The sequence below is a fragment of the Schistosoma haematobium genome, chromosome 7 (genome assembly GCF_000699445.3).
Source record: "Schistosoma haematobium chromosome 7, whole genome shotgun sequence".
In the NCBI taxonomy this organism is placed as follows: domain Eukaryota; kingdom Metazoa; phylum Platyhelminthes; class Trematoda; order Strigeidida; family Schistosomatidae; genus Schistosoma; species Schistosoma haematobium.
Window position 1 is genome coordinate 12140381 of NC_067202.1, and position 14235 is coordinate 12154615.

General features: G+C 33.7%; 1 protein-coding gene across 1 annotated transcript in view; it reads left to right on the forward strand.

Moving 5' to 3' along the window:
- MS3_00000776 (uncharacterized protein) overlaps nucleotides 1-14235 on the forward strand; it is a 100391-nt gene that overhangs the window by 66080 nt on the left and 20076 nt on the right. Inside the window, exons 14-20 of the mRNA XM_051208417.1 lie at nucleotides 964-1131; nucleotides 2374-2505; nucleotides 3879-3956; nucleotides 6412-6591; nucleotides 9874-10009; nucleotides 11133-11376; nucleotides 12932-13250. Of these exons, the coding sequence (XP_051064446.1) occupies nucleotides 964-1131; nucleotides 2374-2505; nucleotides 3879-3956; nucleotides 6412-6591; nucleotides 9874-10009; nucleotides 11133-11376; nucleotides 12932-13250 (1257 nt within the window). The remainder of the gene's footprint in view (nucleotides 1-963; nucleotides 1132-2373; nucleotides 2506-3878; nucleotides 3957-6411; nucleotides 6592-9873; nucleotides 10010-11132; nucleotides 11377-12931; nucleotides 13251-14235) is intronic.

Genomic DNA, 14235 nt, shown 5'->3' on the forward strand with positions numbered 1-14235 from the left:
TTTAATAGATGCATTTATGAATCAATTGAAGTTAGACCACCACGGAAAACTTGGAAGCAACGGTCGGACGGACCAGTAGTCTAGGCATTTAGCGTTCGCGTGAGAGACCGATGGTCCTAAGTTCAAGTCTCGATTACTGGATCATGGATGTGCACTGATAAGGAATCCCATAATAGGACGAAACGACCATCTAGTGCTTCCAGGTTTTCCATGATGGTCTAGCTTTAATCAACTCATGAATAAATTAAATCTTTTTAAATTGTCAAAGTGTACAATTTACTGTAGATATCACAGTTTAGAATGTCTGTATCAGTTAATTATCCTTTTAAATCAAAATAATGATAAGACATTATCATGATGAAATTTTCAAATTACACTGGGATATGTATGGCAGCTTAATGATTAAATCTAATTGACAAAATTAGTCATTGTGAATGAGCTTCAGATTTCTGACACATTCAATCAACCTAAACTTCAGACAGAAGTGAAGTGTTAAAATTTCTCTACATATGGTTCATAGGTTGTCCTGTAGACCTGGATTTTTAATGGTTCATATTGACCTGAAGTCCCTCCGGGGGCTACTGCCAGTCCCAAGCCCGGATAAAGGAGGAGGGTTGGGCATGGGGTTAGCGTCCCCATCCCGTAGAAAACTAACTCGCTAAAAAAACGCTAACCAAAAAAAATTATTCAAACCTTTTAAACTCTGCCCCGGGAGTCAGAAGGTCTTCATTTACAAGAACTATGACGCCTCATGATGAAAGTAAGTAATATTGACCTTAAACCTATTATTGCTAATGATATCGTTCAGAAGAACTGTGAATGCTCCACAACCAAACCATCTAACTCAAAGAAAAAAAACATCATCCAAATCATTCATCTAAGCTATAAATCATTTTAAAATTAACTCAATGAAATTAGAATTGAATACCTATTCATAATGATTGTTTTCATTTTATCATTTAGGATCCATATCAAAGAATTCGATCCTTGGAAAAACTTCTCTCTGAAGAACATCAACATACTTTAATTTTACAAAAACATTTAGAAATAGCATCGAAATCCAATATTTCTATTGATCAAAATTCTATAAAACAATTAGATTGTAAACGAAGTGAGATATTACAAAAAGAGGTAAGTAAATCATGTCAGTATCATTGTTCATTGAATTAGATATTCTTTATGATGTTGGCAGTTATGTGAAAGGGTGAGGGGTGAAGGATGGTTCAGTATGATAAGAAAAAAAATGTTGAAATTGAGAATAAACTTTATCAGGAGGATCATAGAAACAGAAATAAACCATTTGGGGGTAGAAGATTTCAATGGAAGATGGAAGATGAGGCAAATGGCTGTAAAGGAAGAAGAGTATGAAGAAGGAAAAAAAAGAAAAAGATTATGAGACATTAAAACCATGGTAGAAGAAGTGGTTGTACCAATCTTTTTTGCACACACAATTATGGTTTTTCTAGATGTATGGCTATTGCTTCGGCAATGCAAAGTAGATTCAATCTAATTGTCTTTAGAAGACTTCTACTTACCTTTCAGATGACTTTGAGTGACCCGTGTTCACATGGTGTTCGATTAGTGAACTTCTCACTCAGCCGTTTCCTCCTGTATTTAGTCACGCCGGATAATGTTCTTGAATTCTTTTGGATAAAGTACGCATCAAACGACCTATCTACCTAGCTTCACATGAGTAGGTAAATTGGTAAAGCATGTAAGCCAACTCAGTTTAGTTAAGCGTGACTCAGTATCCATAATCAAATCGAATCGAGGTGAACCCAGGAAAGGGAATGCCTAAACGAAACGAATAATTAACAAGGTCAACATTTAATTTAAGAAAAATGAGTAACTTGATCTGTCCAGAAACTAGAATAACTGCTGAGGAGTCCCATTGTAGGATGAAACGGCTGTCCAGTACTCCCAGGTTTTTAATGATGGTCTAACATCAATTGATTCATCATCTCAATCAAAAACTTAATAATCTATACAACCGCATAATTACCATGTGCTCACTACTGACTAGCATTATGAGAGAATTTTCGAAGTTCTAGTGGGAAGCCGTGGTTAATGGAGCTAATCCATGTCACGTAGAGATAGATATATACCTCGACACAATGGAAGATGATCGAGCATTTTCGTGGATTGGTTGAAGTTAGACATTAACACCGTTGGATATCAGCTCAGTGGTCAAGACGTTAATCGTGTATGCGCACTGCTGAGGAGTCCCATAATATGACGAAATGGTCGGCCGGTGATTTCACGTTTTCCATTGTGGTCTAACTTGAATTGATTCATGAATTGAACATAAATATTTATTGAGATCTATTAATTTGTTTCAATGATTTGAGATGAATTACATTAAATTTATTTTAGTTGGATGAAAAAGAAGAAATACTTGATGCTCGTGATGAACAAATTGCTGATTTAAAATCACGTGTTGAACAAATGCGTAAAATGAATGAAGCAATGCGTGCATTAATGGAGAAGGAACCAAGTGAAATCAAGGTTTGCTTATTCTTTTACAATATTCGGATGAATTTATGTTGATCTATTGTTGGTTGATACTATTCAATTGTGTTCCTTTCATTGACATAGGTGTTTGTATAGATTGTTGAATTTTTATATGATGCACCATAGACTGATCTTAATTAGAAAAGTATTGGAAAGCAAAATGAACTAAGCACATTTTTCTTTCTAGTATGATCAGTTAATTAGTTCAGATTAAACACATACCCTATTAGACGCTGACTAGATGATTTAATGGTATGTCGCTCGTTGCAAGATCTGAATTATCTATGTACCATCCCCTGTGAAGGAGATGAGTCTATGATGTAAATTTGATGACCAGGTTATTTTTAAGACATTTGAATAAAATGAAAAATAACCTAAGATCTGAAGATGTTTCACAAAAAACGTTTATACAAATTTTGATAGAGTTTTGTTCTCTGAGCTGGATGTTTTGATCGTGAAGTTTGTGCTGACAATGTCGTTCAGAAGAACGTTGAAAGCTCCATCCACCTGAGCTACCTATCTTCTCCACAATTATACAGTAGACTTGTAAATCCACTGACATCATAACATGTTTCAAAATACTGCTTGGAACTGCCTCAACTGGTAATTTATGATAGAAATGTATACAATATTAAAAGTACTTCGTTTGGTTCATAAGATGAATAAAGTTGAAAATATCCTTTTAGTCTAGTTTAATACTGATCATATAGATGTTGTCCTACTGAACCTTTCAATCAATATTGGTTCTTTCAAATATTGGAATATTTGACAGGCTATAACTTGTTTCTAACAGACAGAAGAATAACGAATGATCAGAAGATATCAAGGTACTTCATATGGAGCATATCAACTGATATTGACGAAACTTTATATATTATGAAATAAGAAATAGGTACTTCAGTAGATACTTCAATAGTTCACATAGTATATATCAAGATTATTACATTTCAAGCAATTCAATTACTTTCATCTACTGAATAGTTGATTTTAAGAGATTCCATAAAACAATATGATATTGATAGATACAATTATTGATTGATCACTAGGGTAATGATCAATGTCATGTATGTCTGGTCCTGTTGTACTACCTTCAACAACCATCTTATGATATTTATAGAATGAGGAAAATTTCCAAAATAGACTTTTATTAGAAGTGGAACTCGTTTATTATCCTTTCTATTGTTCAATACTAAATATGGTCATACTTTATTATTCTTTGAACATTCGACCTCTAATATAATTTGATTGAAATCATCCCTTTCAATTCAACAATGGGATCAAGGGATCTATTACCATGTCAATATAGTTTTGTAAAAATTGATTTTTTTTGTTGGTATTTTCTTATTTTTATTGATCTTCTTTTTCAGTCACAAAAACTGGGGACCAATGTTGAAATAACTAGTTATAAAAAAGAAATTGAATGTATGAGAAAAGAAATGCAAATTGTAAGTAGCCCTGAGGATAAAATAATATTACCATTATGTATATATATATGCTTACTCTAAGACTTGAGAGCCCTGGGTTCGATCCCTGAAGTCAGTTAGTGATTGAAATAACTTTAGACTTAGTTACGTATTCACTTGGTATTCATTTGCTTGTATCTTCTCATTGAAGTTTAAGACTGAAATTGATCAGTCTATTATTGGCATATGTGTATACTCTGCGTATGCCTTGATATTGCTTTAATTCACAAGCTTTTATAAGCAGAGCTGACGAGTCCCAAATAGGATGAAAAGCGGCTCCTGGATTCCACTGCTAGCCACTATCCATCTTTGCTTAGTTACATATGTTCTATTTTCGAAATATGGATAAAGAATACTAAGGGAAGATGGTAGGATACTTATGAAACTTGGAATCCGTATAAAATGACTTGATAGAATAATAGGTATCTAGACATTTCGAGCCTGTTATCATAGAGTGTCTGTTTAGAGAATAACGTATGAATTCGTCAGGGTTAACATTTGTGATATCAACTATCAATAATAAACAGCCACATTCGGTAACGTTTGAAATATGCATATTTATATCCTTCGGAAATTTGTTTAAACAAAATGTTTTAGTGGCCCTGAATCTGACTCTAATTAGATTGTACAAATGTTATTGAAATATACATATCACCAATCCTCGTATATAATTATCGAATGAAATCGGGTTGGTTACTAATGTAATTAAATAAGTCAAATATGATAGTGGATGTTTGAATACTTATACTTTGTACACTCACTGATATGGACAGACAATAAGAGGGATGAAGAGAAGGAAGCGAAGAAAAGAGAGTGAAGTGAGATGGCGCACAGTACAGAATGCGTGTGAGCCAACTCCGTTTAATCAAGCGTTAATCAATATTTATAGCCGGATAAGAATAAGTTACAGACATGTGGAGAATAGGATAAGAAGTGTGCACACACATACGTGCATATGAAAACAGTCAAGAATGATAAGTGAATAACTAACAAAGTCAAAATTTGACTCAAAAAGAATGGATAAATTGAGTTGTTCAGAAGCTAGAATACGTTATATGGGTTTAACATAGTAACCAACATTACAAAATTATTGCGTGAAGTTTATTAACAACATACTTTACCTAACCTACCATCCTGGTATTTCGAAACATCTTAATAGTATAGTACATTGTGAACTATGAAAACCTTAAGAATTCCTTACTTTCTAAATGTGTAGATTGATACTAAAGACCACATTTTCAACCAGTTAAAACAACCTATAATCCATTGTAGTGAATAGGAACTCAGGTGGGGGGCGATTCACATTATTGTTTAATGCGGAATTATATGAAAACCATATATTGAATACTTTATTTGTACATGTTTCATCAATTGTCTATCACAAACTTCATTGTTCATTCCTCTTGTTATTACAATTACTATCTATTTACATTCCTGTATTTTTCAATTCAGTCTTCTCAATCTTCTACTGGCATGCATTCCATTTTAGATTGGTGTTAAATACTACCTACTTATATTTGTTAACATAAGTAGTGTATACCACATTATATTATAAATGACATCATCTTCCAGGTTAACTTTTATTTATTAACTTTGAATTAAAACTTTATCAAAACAACTGACAGAAGTGAGATGAAGGTTCATCAATTCTGATGAAGTTTTATCCTCTGAGCTGGATGGTATAGTCGTGAAGCTTTCATCGTTCTTCTGAATGACATCATCAGCTTATCAATTCTTTTAGAATTATGATTCAATCACCTGTTGACATTGATTATCAATTATATTGATTCCCACAATTCAAAAGTATATTAAAAACAAGTACTTACGGGGTACTAACAATTCATCTTCTCAAAATGTATACGTACTAAATATGGTTTTGAATGTCAATAACTTCAAAATACAATTCCTAATTAAATAGTACCTTACTAGTCGAATAGATTGATGACTACCAGGACGCACGTTTTGTCCTATTCCACTGCTAGCCACTATCCATCATTGCTTACAAATAGCTTGTCAATTAAGGCAATATCGAGGCATACGCACAGTATGCACATATGCCAATAACAGACTGATTAATTTCAGTCTTAAACATCAATGGGAAGATACAAACCGAACAATACCAAGTGAATTCAAATTCACCCGATTGCACAAGCAAGTGGCTATGAGGACTCAGTAGCTGAGTGGATAACGCGATGGCGATTGAATCGAATGGTACTGGGTTCGAGTCCCAGAGTGAACATCAACTCTCTGAGATGCAGGTACATCCAGCTGACGAGTCACGAATAGGACGAAACTGGATCCAACTGCTAGCCACTACCCATATTTGCTTACACAAAGTGAGAAAAGATATAAACCTTGAATTCCATTTGTTAATCATGAAACAGGAAATTTACACTTAAATGTTAATTTTTATATTTTCTTTTATCATTTAAAATAGATTCGTAATAATCTTACACAAGCTGAAAAAGTAAAAGAGAAATTAATGAAAGACAATAGGGAACTTCAAGAAGAATTAAAACTACGAGAAGATTCAATATTTGAACAAGATGATGAATTAGAACGACGTAATAATGAAATACGTGGACATAAATCATCTATTGAACAAATGAAACGTGAGGTATGAAGTAAATTGATTTATTGAAATTTTAATTAGTGGAATTCAACCAGGTCTGTTGTGAGATAATAACTCACTGAAGACAGTGGTGTACGGTGGCGCAACTTCGTGGATTGGTTGAAGTTAGACATTAACACCGTTGGATGCCGGCTCAGTAGTCTAGTTGGTTAAGCGCCTGGTGTGAGACTGATAGGTCCTAGGTTCGAATCTCGCGGGGGTGGGATCGTGGATGCGCACTGCTGAAGAGTCCCATACTAGGATGAAACGGCCGTTTAGTGCTTCCAGGTTTTCCATGGTGGTGTAGCTTCAAATGACTCATGATTTCAACCAGTGGAATTCCTAAAAATCTCCACAAAACCCATTCTGATAATAATCATATATTGACTCAATGATAATATTATAGATTATATAACATATTATGTAATATTTCAAATAAACTAATATTTCAGTATGTGCATATGGTAATATAAGATTGATCAATTGCAGCTACAAGTAAAACAATACCAAGTGAATTTCAACTTCACCCTATTACAAAAAGCAAGTAGCTATTAGGATTAAGTAGCTAAGTGGAGTGGATAAAGTGATGGCGTTGGAATTGAATGGTGCTGTGTTTAAGTCCCAGAGTGAAAATCAACTTTGAGATATAAGTACATTGAGTTGACGAGTCCCAAATAGGACGAAACGTTCATCAAACTGGATTCTACTGCTAGCCATTATCCATCTTTGCTTGAAAAGCTTGTGAATTAAGGCTATATCGACTCAATACACATAGGATGCATATATGCCAATAAGAGACTAATTAATCGTAGTCCTAAACATCAATCGGAAGATACAAGAAAACAATACTAAGTGAATTTCAACTAACTGCTTGAAAACCACACAATCAATACTTCATTTGCAAATTCTCAATCAGTTGTCTCAATCTTCATTGTTTCTTCGTTGCTATTAGAGTTACTCTCTGTTCTGGTTCTCTTTCATTCGATCATTCCAACCTTCTGTTGCCAGGTGTTCCAATTCTAATTGGTTTTACATACTTTTTGGTGGAGTTTTGTTCTCTGAGCTGGATGGTTTGGTCTCCACCATCTCAGGTTTTACATACTACACAAGGCTATGTTGTATTGACGACATCGGGCTGATAATTAGCCAATCGGAATCCAAGTGATTTAACTGAATAACAGATACAATAACATCTTTTAAAAAATGTTAAAAAAGAGTGTCAGGATTAAGATTTTGGGTTAATAATAATAGTTAAATATCTAGTGGACGATTCCTTTCTATTCATATGGATTACCGTTTATACAGTTAGGTCGTTGATCTAACAAACCAATCATCAATAAGTTACATCCGAAAATCCAATAATCATGGTCGTTATTCTTAAGTCTTCTGATGTTTATCACCATTTAACAACTTACTAACGAAATATTGGTGGGATTTACTTTAATAAAGTACAAGCTATCCATCATTGAGTCATGAATGTCAACCAAAAATATAAGAGCCATTGTCTTAAATTTGAATGATACATTGGCATAGTCATTTTTTACCAATTAAAACCATTGAATTTGTACTCGTGCGTGAACGCTTGATCTCTAGACCACTGAGCCGGCATCGTACAGTGTTAATGTCTAACCGCAACCAATCCACGAAATTAAGCGACCATTTTCCACTGCACCGAGGTAGTTACCTGGCTCTACCTGACATGGACCCAGTGATCTAGAGGTTAAGCCTTTGCGAGCGAGACTGAAGGCCCTAGATTCGAATCCCGAGTGCGAGACCATGTATGCACACTGCTGAGGAGTTCCATAGTAGGATGAAACGGCCGTTCAATGCTTCTAGGTCTTAAATGGTGGTCTAGCATCAGTAGATTCATGATCTCAATAAAAAACCTCAGAATGTTTTTCATTCTGTAGATAACTTTCCAGCTAGACGTACTTACATGTCAGTTTAGATATTACTATTGAAACTTAAGCATCTATCCGCTCAAGTAGTTTGAAAGTCAATAGATATCATTCATTTTAGTCTTGGTTATCGAAAATCATGAAATGAAAACCCTGACAAATAATAATGTGCAACATATTTAATTTATTAACCAATTGATAAGAGAATTGGAATTTTGAATAATGGGTTTGCGTCTCAGTGGAATTCAGTGACATCAAATTATTAAACACCAGATAGTGAAATGAATAATTAAGAACTACCTAAAAGTTCTTAAGCAAATATGGATAGTGACTAGCAGTGGAATCCAGTTGGACACGCGTTTCGTCCTATTTGGGATGTCTTCAGATCGATGTACCTGGATTCCACTGCTAGCCACTATCCATATTTTCTCAAGAAGCTTGTGACTTAAGGTTATATCGAGGCAATTAGCACAGGATGCACATATACCAATATGAGACTGATCGATTGCAGTCAAACTCAGTGACTATCTCTTTCACAGAATATAGTCCCTAGTTATTTAATTGTTTCAAATGCATTAACATATGAGGGTTATTTATAACTAATATGTGTTGAATAGCCATTGGTATTTGGATAAGATCCATCACATTCACATTGTTTGACATCTTAATTCTGAGTAGAGATGAATTCATTATGTAAGCTGATTATCAGTTAAATATGACCATTAAACTATATTAATTAAATTCTGTCAATTATTAGTATAGGGGTTGTGGAGATTATTAAGATTTTGATTGAGATCATGAACCGATTGATGTTAGACCACCTTTGGAAACCTGGAAGCACTGGATGGCCGTTTAGTCCTATTGTGGGACGTCAATCGGTTCATGATCTCAATCAAAATCTGTCAATAATATTTTGTCGAACACCTGAAAGATAGTTTGCTTAGCTAATGTTTATCACATGTTGCTGTTTATCGAAAATACATATATCACCTTAGAAATCACAACATGTATTCTTTAGCTGTTATAACCTTGCCATATACTCATGAACACTGATTTCCCTACAATAATAACCGTATACTCAATCTTTATACTCTTTCCGATATTAGTCTGTAGTATACAGGCTTAAAAACCTCACATGGTTACATAAGACGAATACAAGACGGCAATTTTTTAGCTGATGTACTTCAAACTATGAACGGTTAACAATACAGAAACCAAGTGTTCAATAAATATTCATTATGAATAAATCTACTTAACCTTCAAAGAATAGCTTCTACAACTTTCATATTTCCCCTCAGTTCCCTCATATTATCACAAACTTTCGTCATAAAAATATTTTTCAACTGAAATGGTCATACTTTGAATGTTCTTTTTCATGTCTATTAAATAGCTAGAACAAACAAAACGTGATTTAGCTCAAGCCAAAGCTGCGGAAATCAGTGGAGCATCTTGTCGATTAAGTACTAAAATTGCAGAAATTGAAAGACTACGAGCTGAGTTGAATACTACTGCACAAGAGTTGAAAGGTATGAAAATTTCTTTCTTAAAATGACAGATCTTTTGTTAATAAAGGATGGTCTTTTTCCCTTGTCTTTGACTAAATTTAGATGTATACGCGTTAAACCAATAGTTGTAGGTTTGATTCACACCTACACGTTCATGAATGTTCATGATTACTTCTGATGAAACATCTCCCCAGTAATTCCAAACTTTCAGTGGTGCTCTACGTAAGATAATCTCGTGATTTACACTGTGTGAGCTAAAACCCAACACCGTAAAGTTATTTTTTGATAAGAAATAAGCTTTACTGTTTTGTTCTACAGTTTAGTATCTGAAATCACCATTCTTAAATGTCAATTTACTTGGAATAATATTGGTACCACAATAATAAGAATGTCTGCATGCATTTGATACTACTATTATATTAATCAGTAGTTTAAACATATCAACTAAATTGTATGTTGAGGTATCTGGTGAAAAAAATATTACTGTATGACAACAGGTTTCAAGATTCTCTTAATATTTGTTCGGTTGATTTTATACTCATGTACATCACTTCATTAATTGAATCTCCAACATGGTGGAAATTAAATAAAGGACATTCAGTAGTGCCACTATATTTAGTGTGGTACATATATCGCTATTGCCAATGGATAATCGTTTGACGATTTTGATGACCTACCTAATTTGAAATCATTAGTTACCAATAGTTGCCAATTCTAGTGATCTTACGACTAAGTACCCACTGCAAGACCTGATGGACTTGAGTTCTATCCTCGGTGAGGCTTGTGATCAGTGCCCAATAGTTATCAATGATTGTCTAGTTGAGTTCATCCTATGACTATTTTAACTACAAATTGGACAATTCATACAATAGTAGTAATCTTAAGCTGATCTGTCAATTTACATATATAGGATGCAATTATCTACCAATAAATGACTTACAAGACAGTTCGTAAGAAATAGACTAATTTGTGTCAAGTATCAATCAGACTCTATAATAAAAAATGGACAGCTATGTAAGAAGTGCATTGACATACTGTCTATAAAGTTAATATTTCATATGCACTTAGGGTATTAACAAAGTCTTTTATTTTACTCACTAATAATTAATGTATATAAATATTCCTCTCTTAACATTCTATAAAGATACTAAAGTGAATCGTGATGAACTTAAAAGAATCGTTGATCAGAATGAAGATACTATGAAACATCTTGGCAATGAAGTACTTCAATTACGTACTGCCATTACTGAAAAAGATAAAATGTTAACTGAATTACATGCATATTTGAAAGAATCTAGGCAAAATACAGAAAATATCAAAATACAATGTGAAAATGCTGAATCAAAACGAATAGATGTTGAGAAACGATATGAAGAATTAAAAGACAGGTATATTCATGTTATAACTTGTCAGTTGAATGCTGATTGTCTTGACTCTTTTAATGCTACTTTTTATATCTTCCTGTCATATCACCTTTCCTTCATTTTTCTTTAAAAAGTCTCAAAGTTTCGATCCTGACTCTAATTTTTTTTACTTAATCCTCCCCCACGAAATAATGTTGGGTCTTCATATTCCCAAGTTACAGTTAATGTGACTCTATTTAAAACATATATCCCTCTTTGAATAGAGAGTTCACGAGAATTGACTAGATGGTGAGGATCAACGACACTTGATACGAGGTCATTAAGGTTTGATTCTTCCGAGACATTTTCACTGAATTTCTTGAAAATCTCATTAGTAGATAATGGATCAATAGAATAATCAGCATCTATCAAAATTTCATTAGATTCTTGACTGTCATTTAATACATCCGACAAATTTTTCTCATTTTTGTAAGAAATTCGATCAAAAGCATATAAGTTATTAGGATAACTCATATTTGATAAAACAACTAAAACACCCTGATAAGTAGATTCATCAAATACTTTTGTCGTAGAATGATGAGCTCCTTTAATACAACTAACTGCATTATGCTACTTGATTCATTTTCTGTTTCTTCGTAGGTGGGTACTGAAATAATTTCATGAGCATTTAATAAGACATCGTCTTTCTGTGAGCTGGACAAGTCAGTGTTTGTATATTGTGTTTCGGGGACAATGGGATTTGAACTCGTTACAGGGCATGTCTCTGAAATGGACGTTTCTGAACCACTGAGCGGATCATGAATGACTGCTAATGCTTCGCTTACATTGCTGCTTGTCAAGGATTCATAGAGGCTTTTATCGACACATTCATGCATTCTGCAATCATTTTTCAGCTCTGTAAGCAATTTAGAAATTAGTTCATGAACTCCCGTCACATCTCGAAAGAATGGATGATTTAGCAGCCGTGTGTGTAATTTCTCTATAAACTCCAACTTATTTTTTATAAAACTCTTCTGTTGTCACTGAAATAGTAACTGTAATTGATCGGAAGGGAGAGTCATTTTCTGTTTTTGTATGAATCAGCACTGTAATTATGAATTTCAGTATAAATTGACTAATCTATTTCGTTCTCCAAACTCTGATGGTACTATTACCCTTTACATTAACAATTGTCCCTTAAAGTCGATTATACATATACCAATAAGAGACTGATCTATTGCGATCCTACACAACAATCGGAAGATACAAGCAAACAATACCAAATGAATTTAAACTTCACCCCATTACAAAAGCAAATGGCTATCAGGAATCAGTAGCTAAGTGGTTAACGCGATGGCGTTTGAGGCGAACGGTCCCGGGTTCAAGTCACAAAGTGAACATCAATTCTGAAATGCAGGTACATCCAAGTGACGAGTCCCAAATAGAACGAGACGCGTATCAAACTGGATTCCACTGTTAGTTACTATCCATCTTTACTTAAAATCATACTTAAGATTTGTGTAATTCAATTTTTATTTCATTAATAATTGAATACACCATTTTTTAAAACTTTACATGTTATTACTTTTTAACTAAACAGACTTACAAATAAAGAACAAGAATTGAAAAATCTACGTAAACGTATGGAAGAAGCAGTTTTAATGAGTACTACTACTAATACTACTATCAATAATAATAGTAGTATTAATCATACTAATCGTGATTCAAGTCAATCAGATAATAATAATAATAATCTTACAAATCGTGAATTAATGTTAAATCGACGTGGATTTGAAGTGGATAAATTAAGAAGAGAATTATCATTAACTAAACGTGAAAAAGATGATTTATATATTGAATTAAAAAAATTACGTTGTAAATTAGATAAAAGGCATACATCAGAAGAAAGAAGTAGAAAGGTAATCATTTATTATGTTTTCTCTTCCCCATCCCCCGTCCTCTTTCATAATCATAATGATAATAACAAAACAGAGTTTCAGCTGACGAGTCTCAAATAGGACGAAACCCGTATCAAACTGGATTCTAATGTTAGCCACTGCTAGCCATCTTTGTTTATAAAACTTCTGAATTAAGGTAATATCGAGGCATACGCACAGAATGCGCATATGCCAATAACAGACTGATCAATTGCAGTCTTAAACCTCAATGGGAAGATACAAACCGAACAATACCAAGTGAATTGAAATTCACCCGATTGCACAAGCAAGTGGCTATGAGGACTCAGTAGCTGAGTGGATAACGCGATTGACGTTTGAAGTGAATGGCACTGAGTTCGAGTTACAGAGTGAACATCAACTCTGATATGCAGGTACATCCAGCTGACGAGTACCAAATAGGACGAAACGCGAGTTCCGGATTCCAGTGCTAACCACTATCCACCATTGTTTACAAAAAGCTTGTGAATTAAGGCAATATCGAGCCATACGCACAGGATGCACATATACCAATAACAGACTGATTAATTGCAGTCTTAAACCTTAATGCGAAGATTCAAGCAAAACAATATCAAGTGAAAGTTCCATATTCATGAAATTTATTGATATTTCATCATTCGTTTCACTATATTTCATTGTTTTTCTAGAGAATAGCATTAACATAAACTTAAGATAGAAGTGATCGACCTGAACTTTGTACTGTTGATATCATTCAGACGAACGATGAAAGCTCCCCAATCAAACTATTTAGCTTAGAGAACAAAACTCTATCAAAAATGATCTCCACATACAACAAATAGTTTATTCTATGTACTTTGATAGCCTCTAATCAATGTTGAAAGCGATCAAATAATAGGAGATTTGTTGTAAAACTATTTTGTTGAATGAATCCAATTTCAAGAAGATCACCCCCATCTGAACCATTTACATCAATATCGGTCAAGTCAAA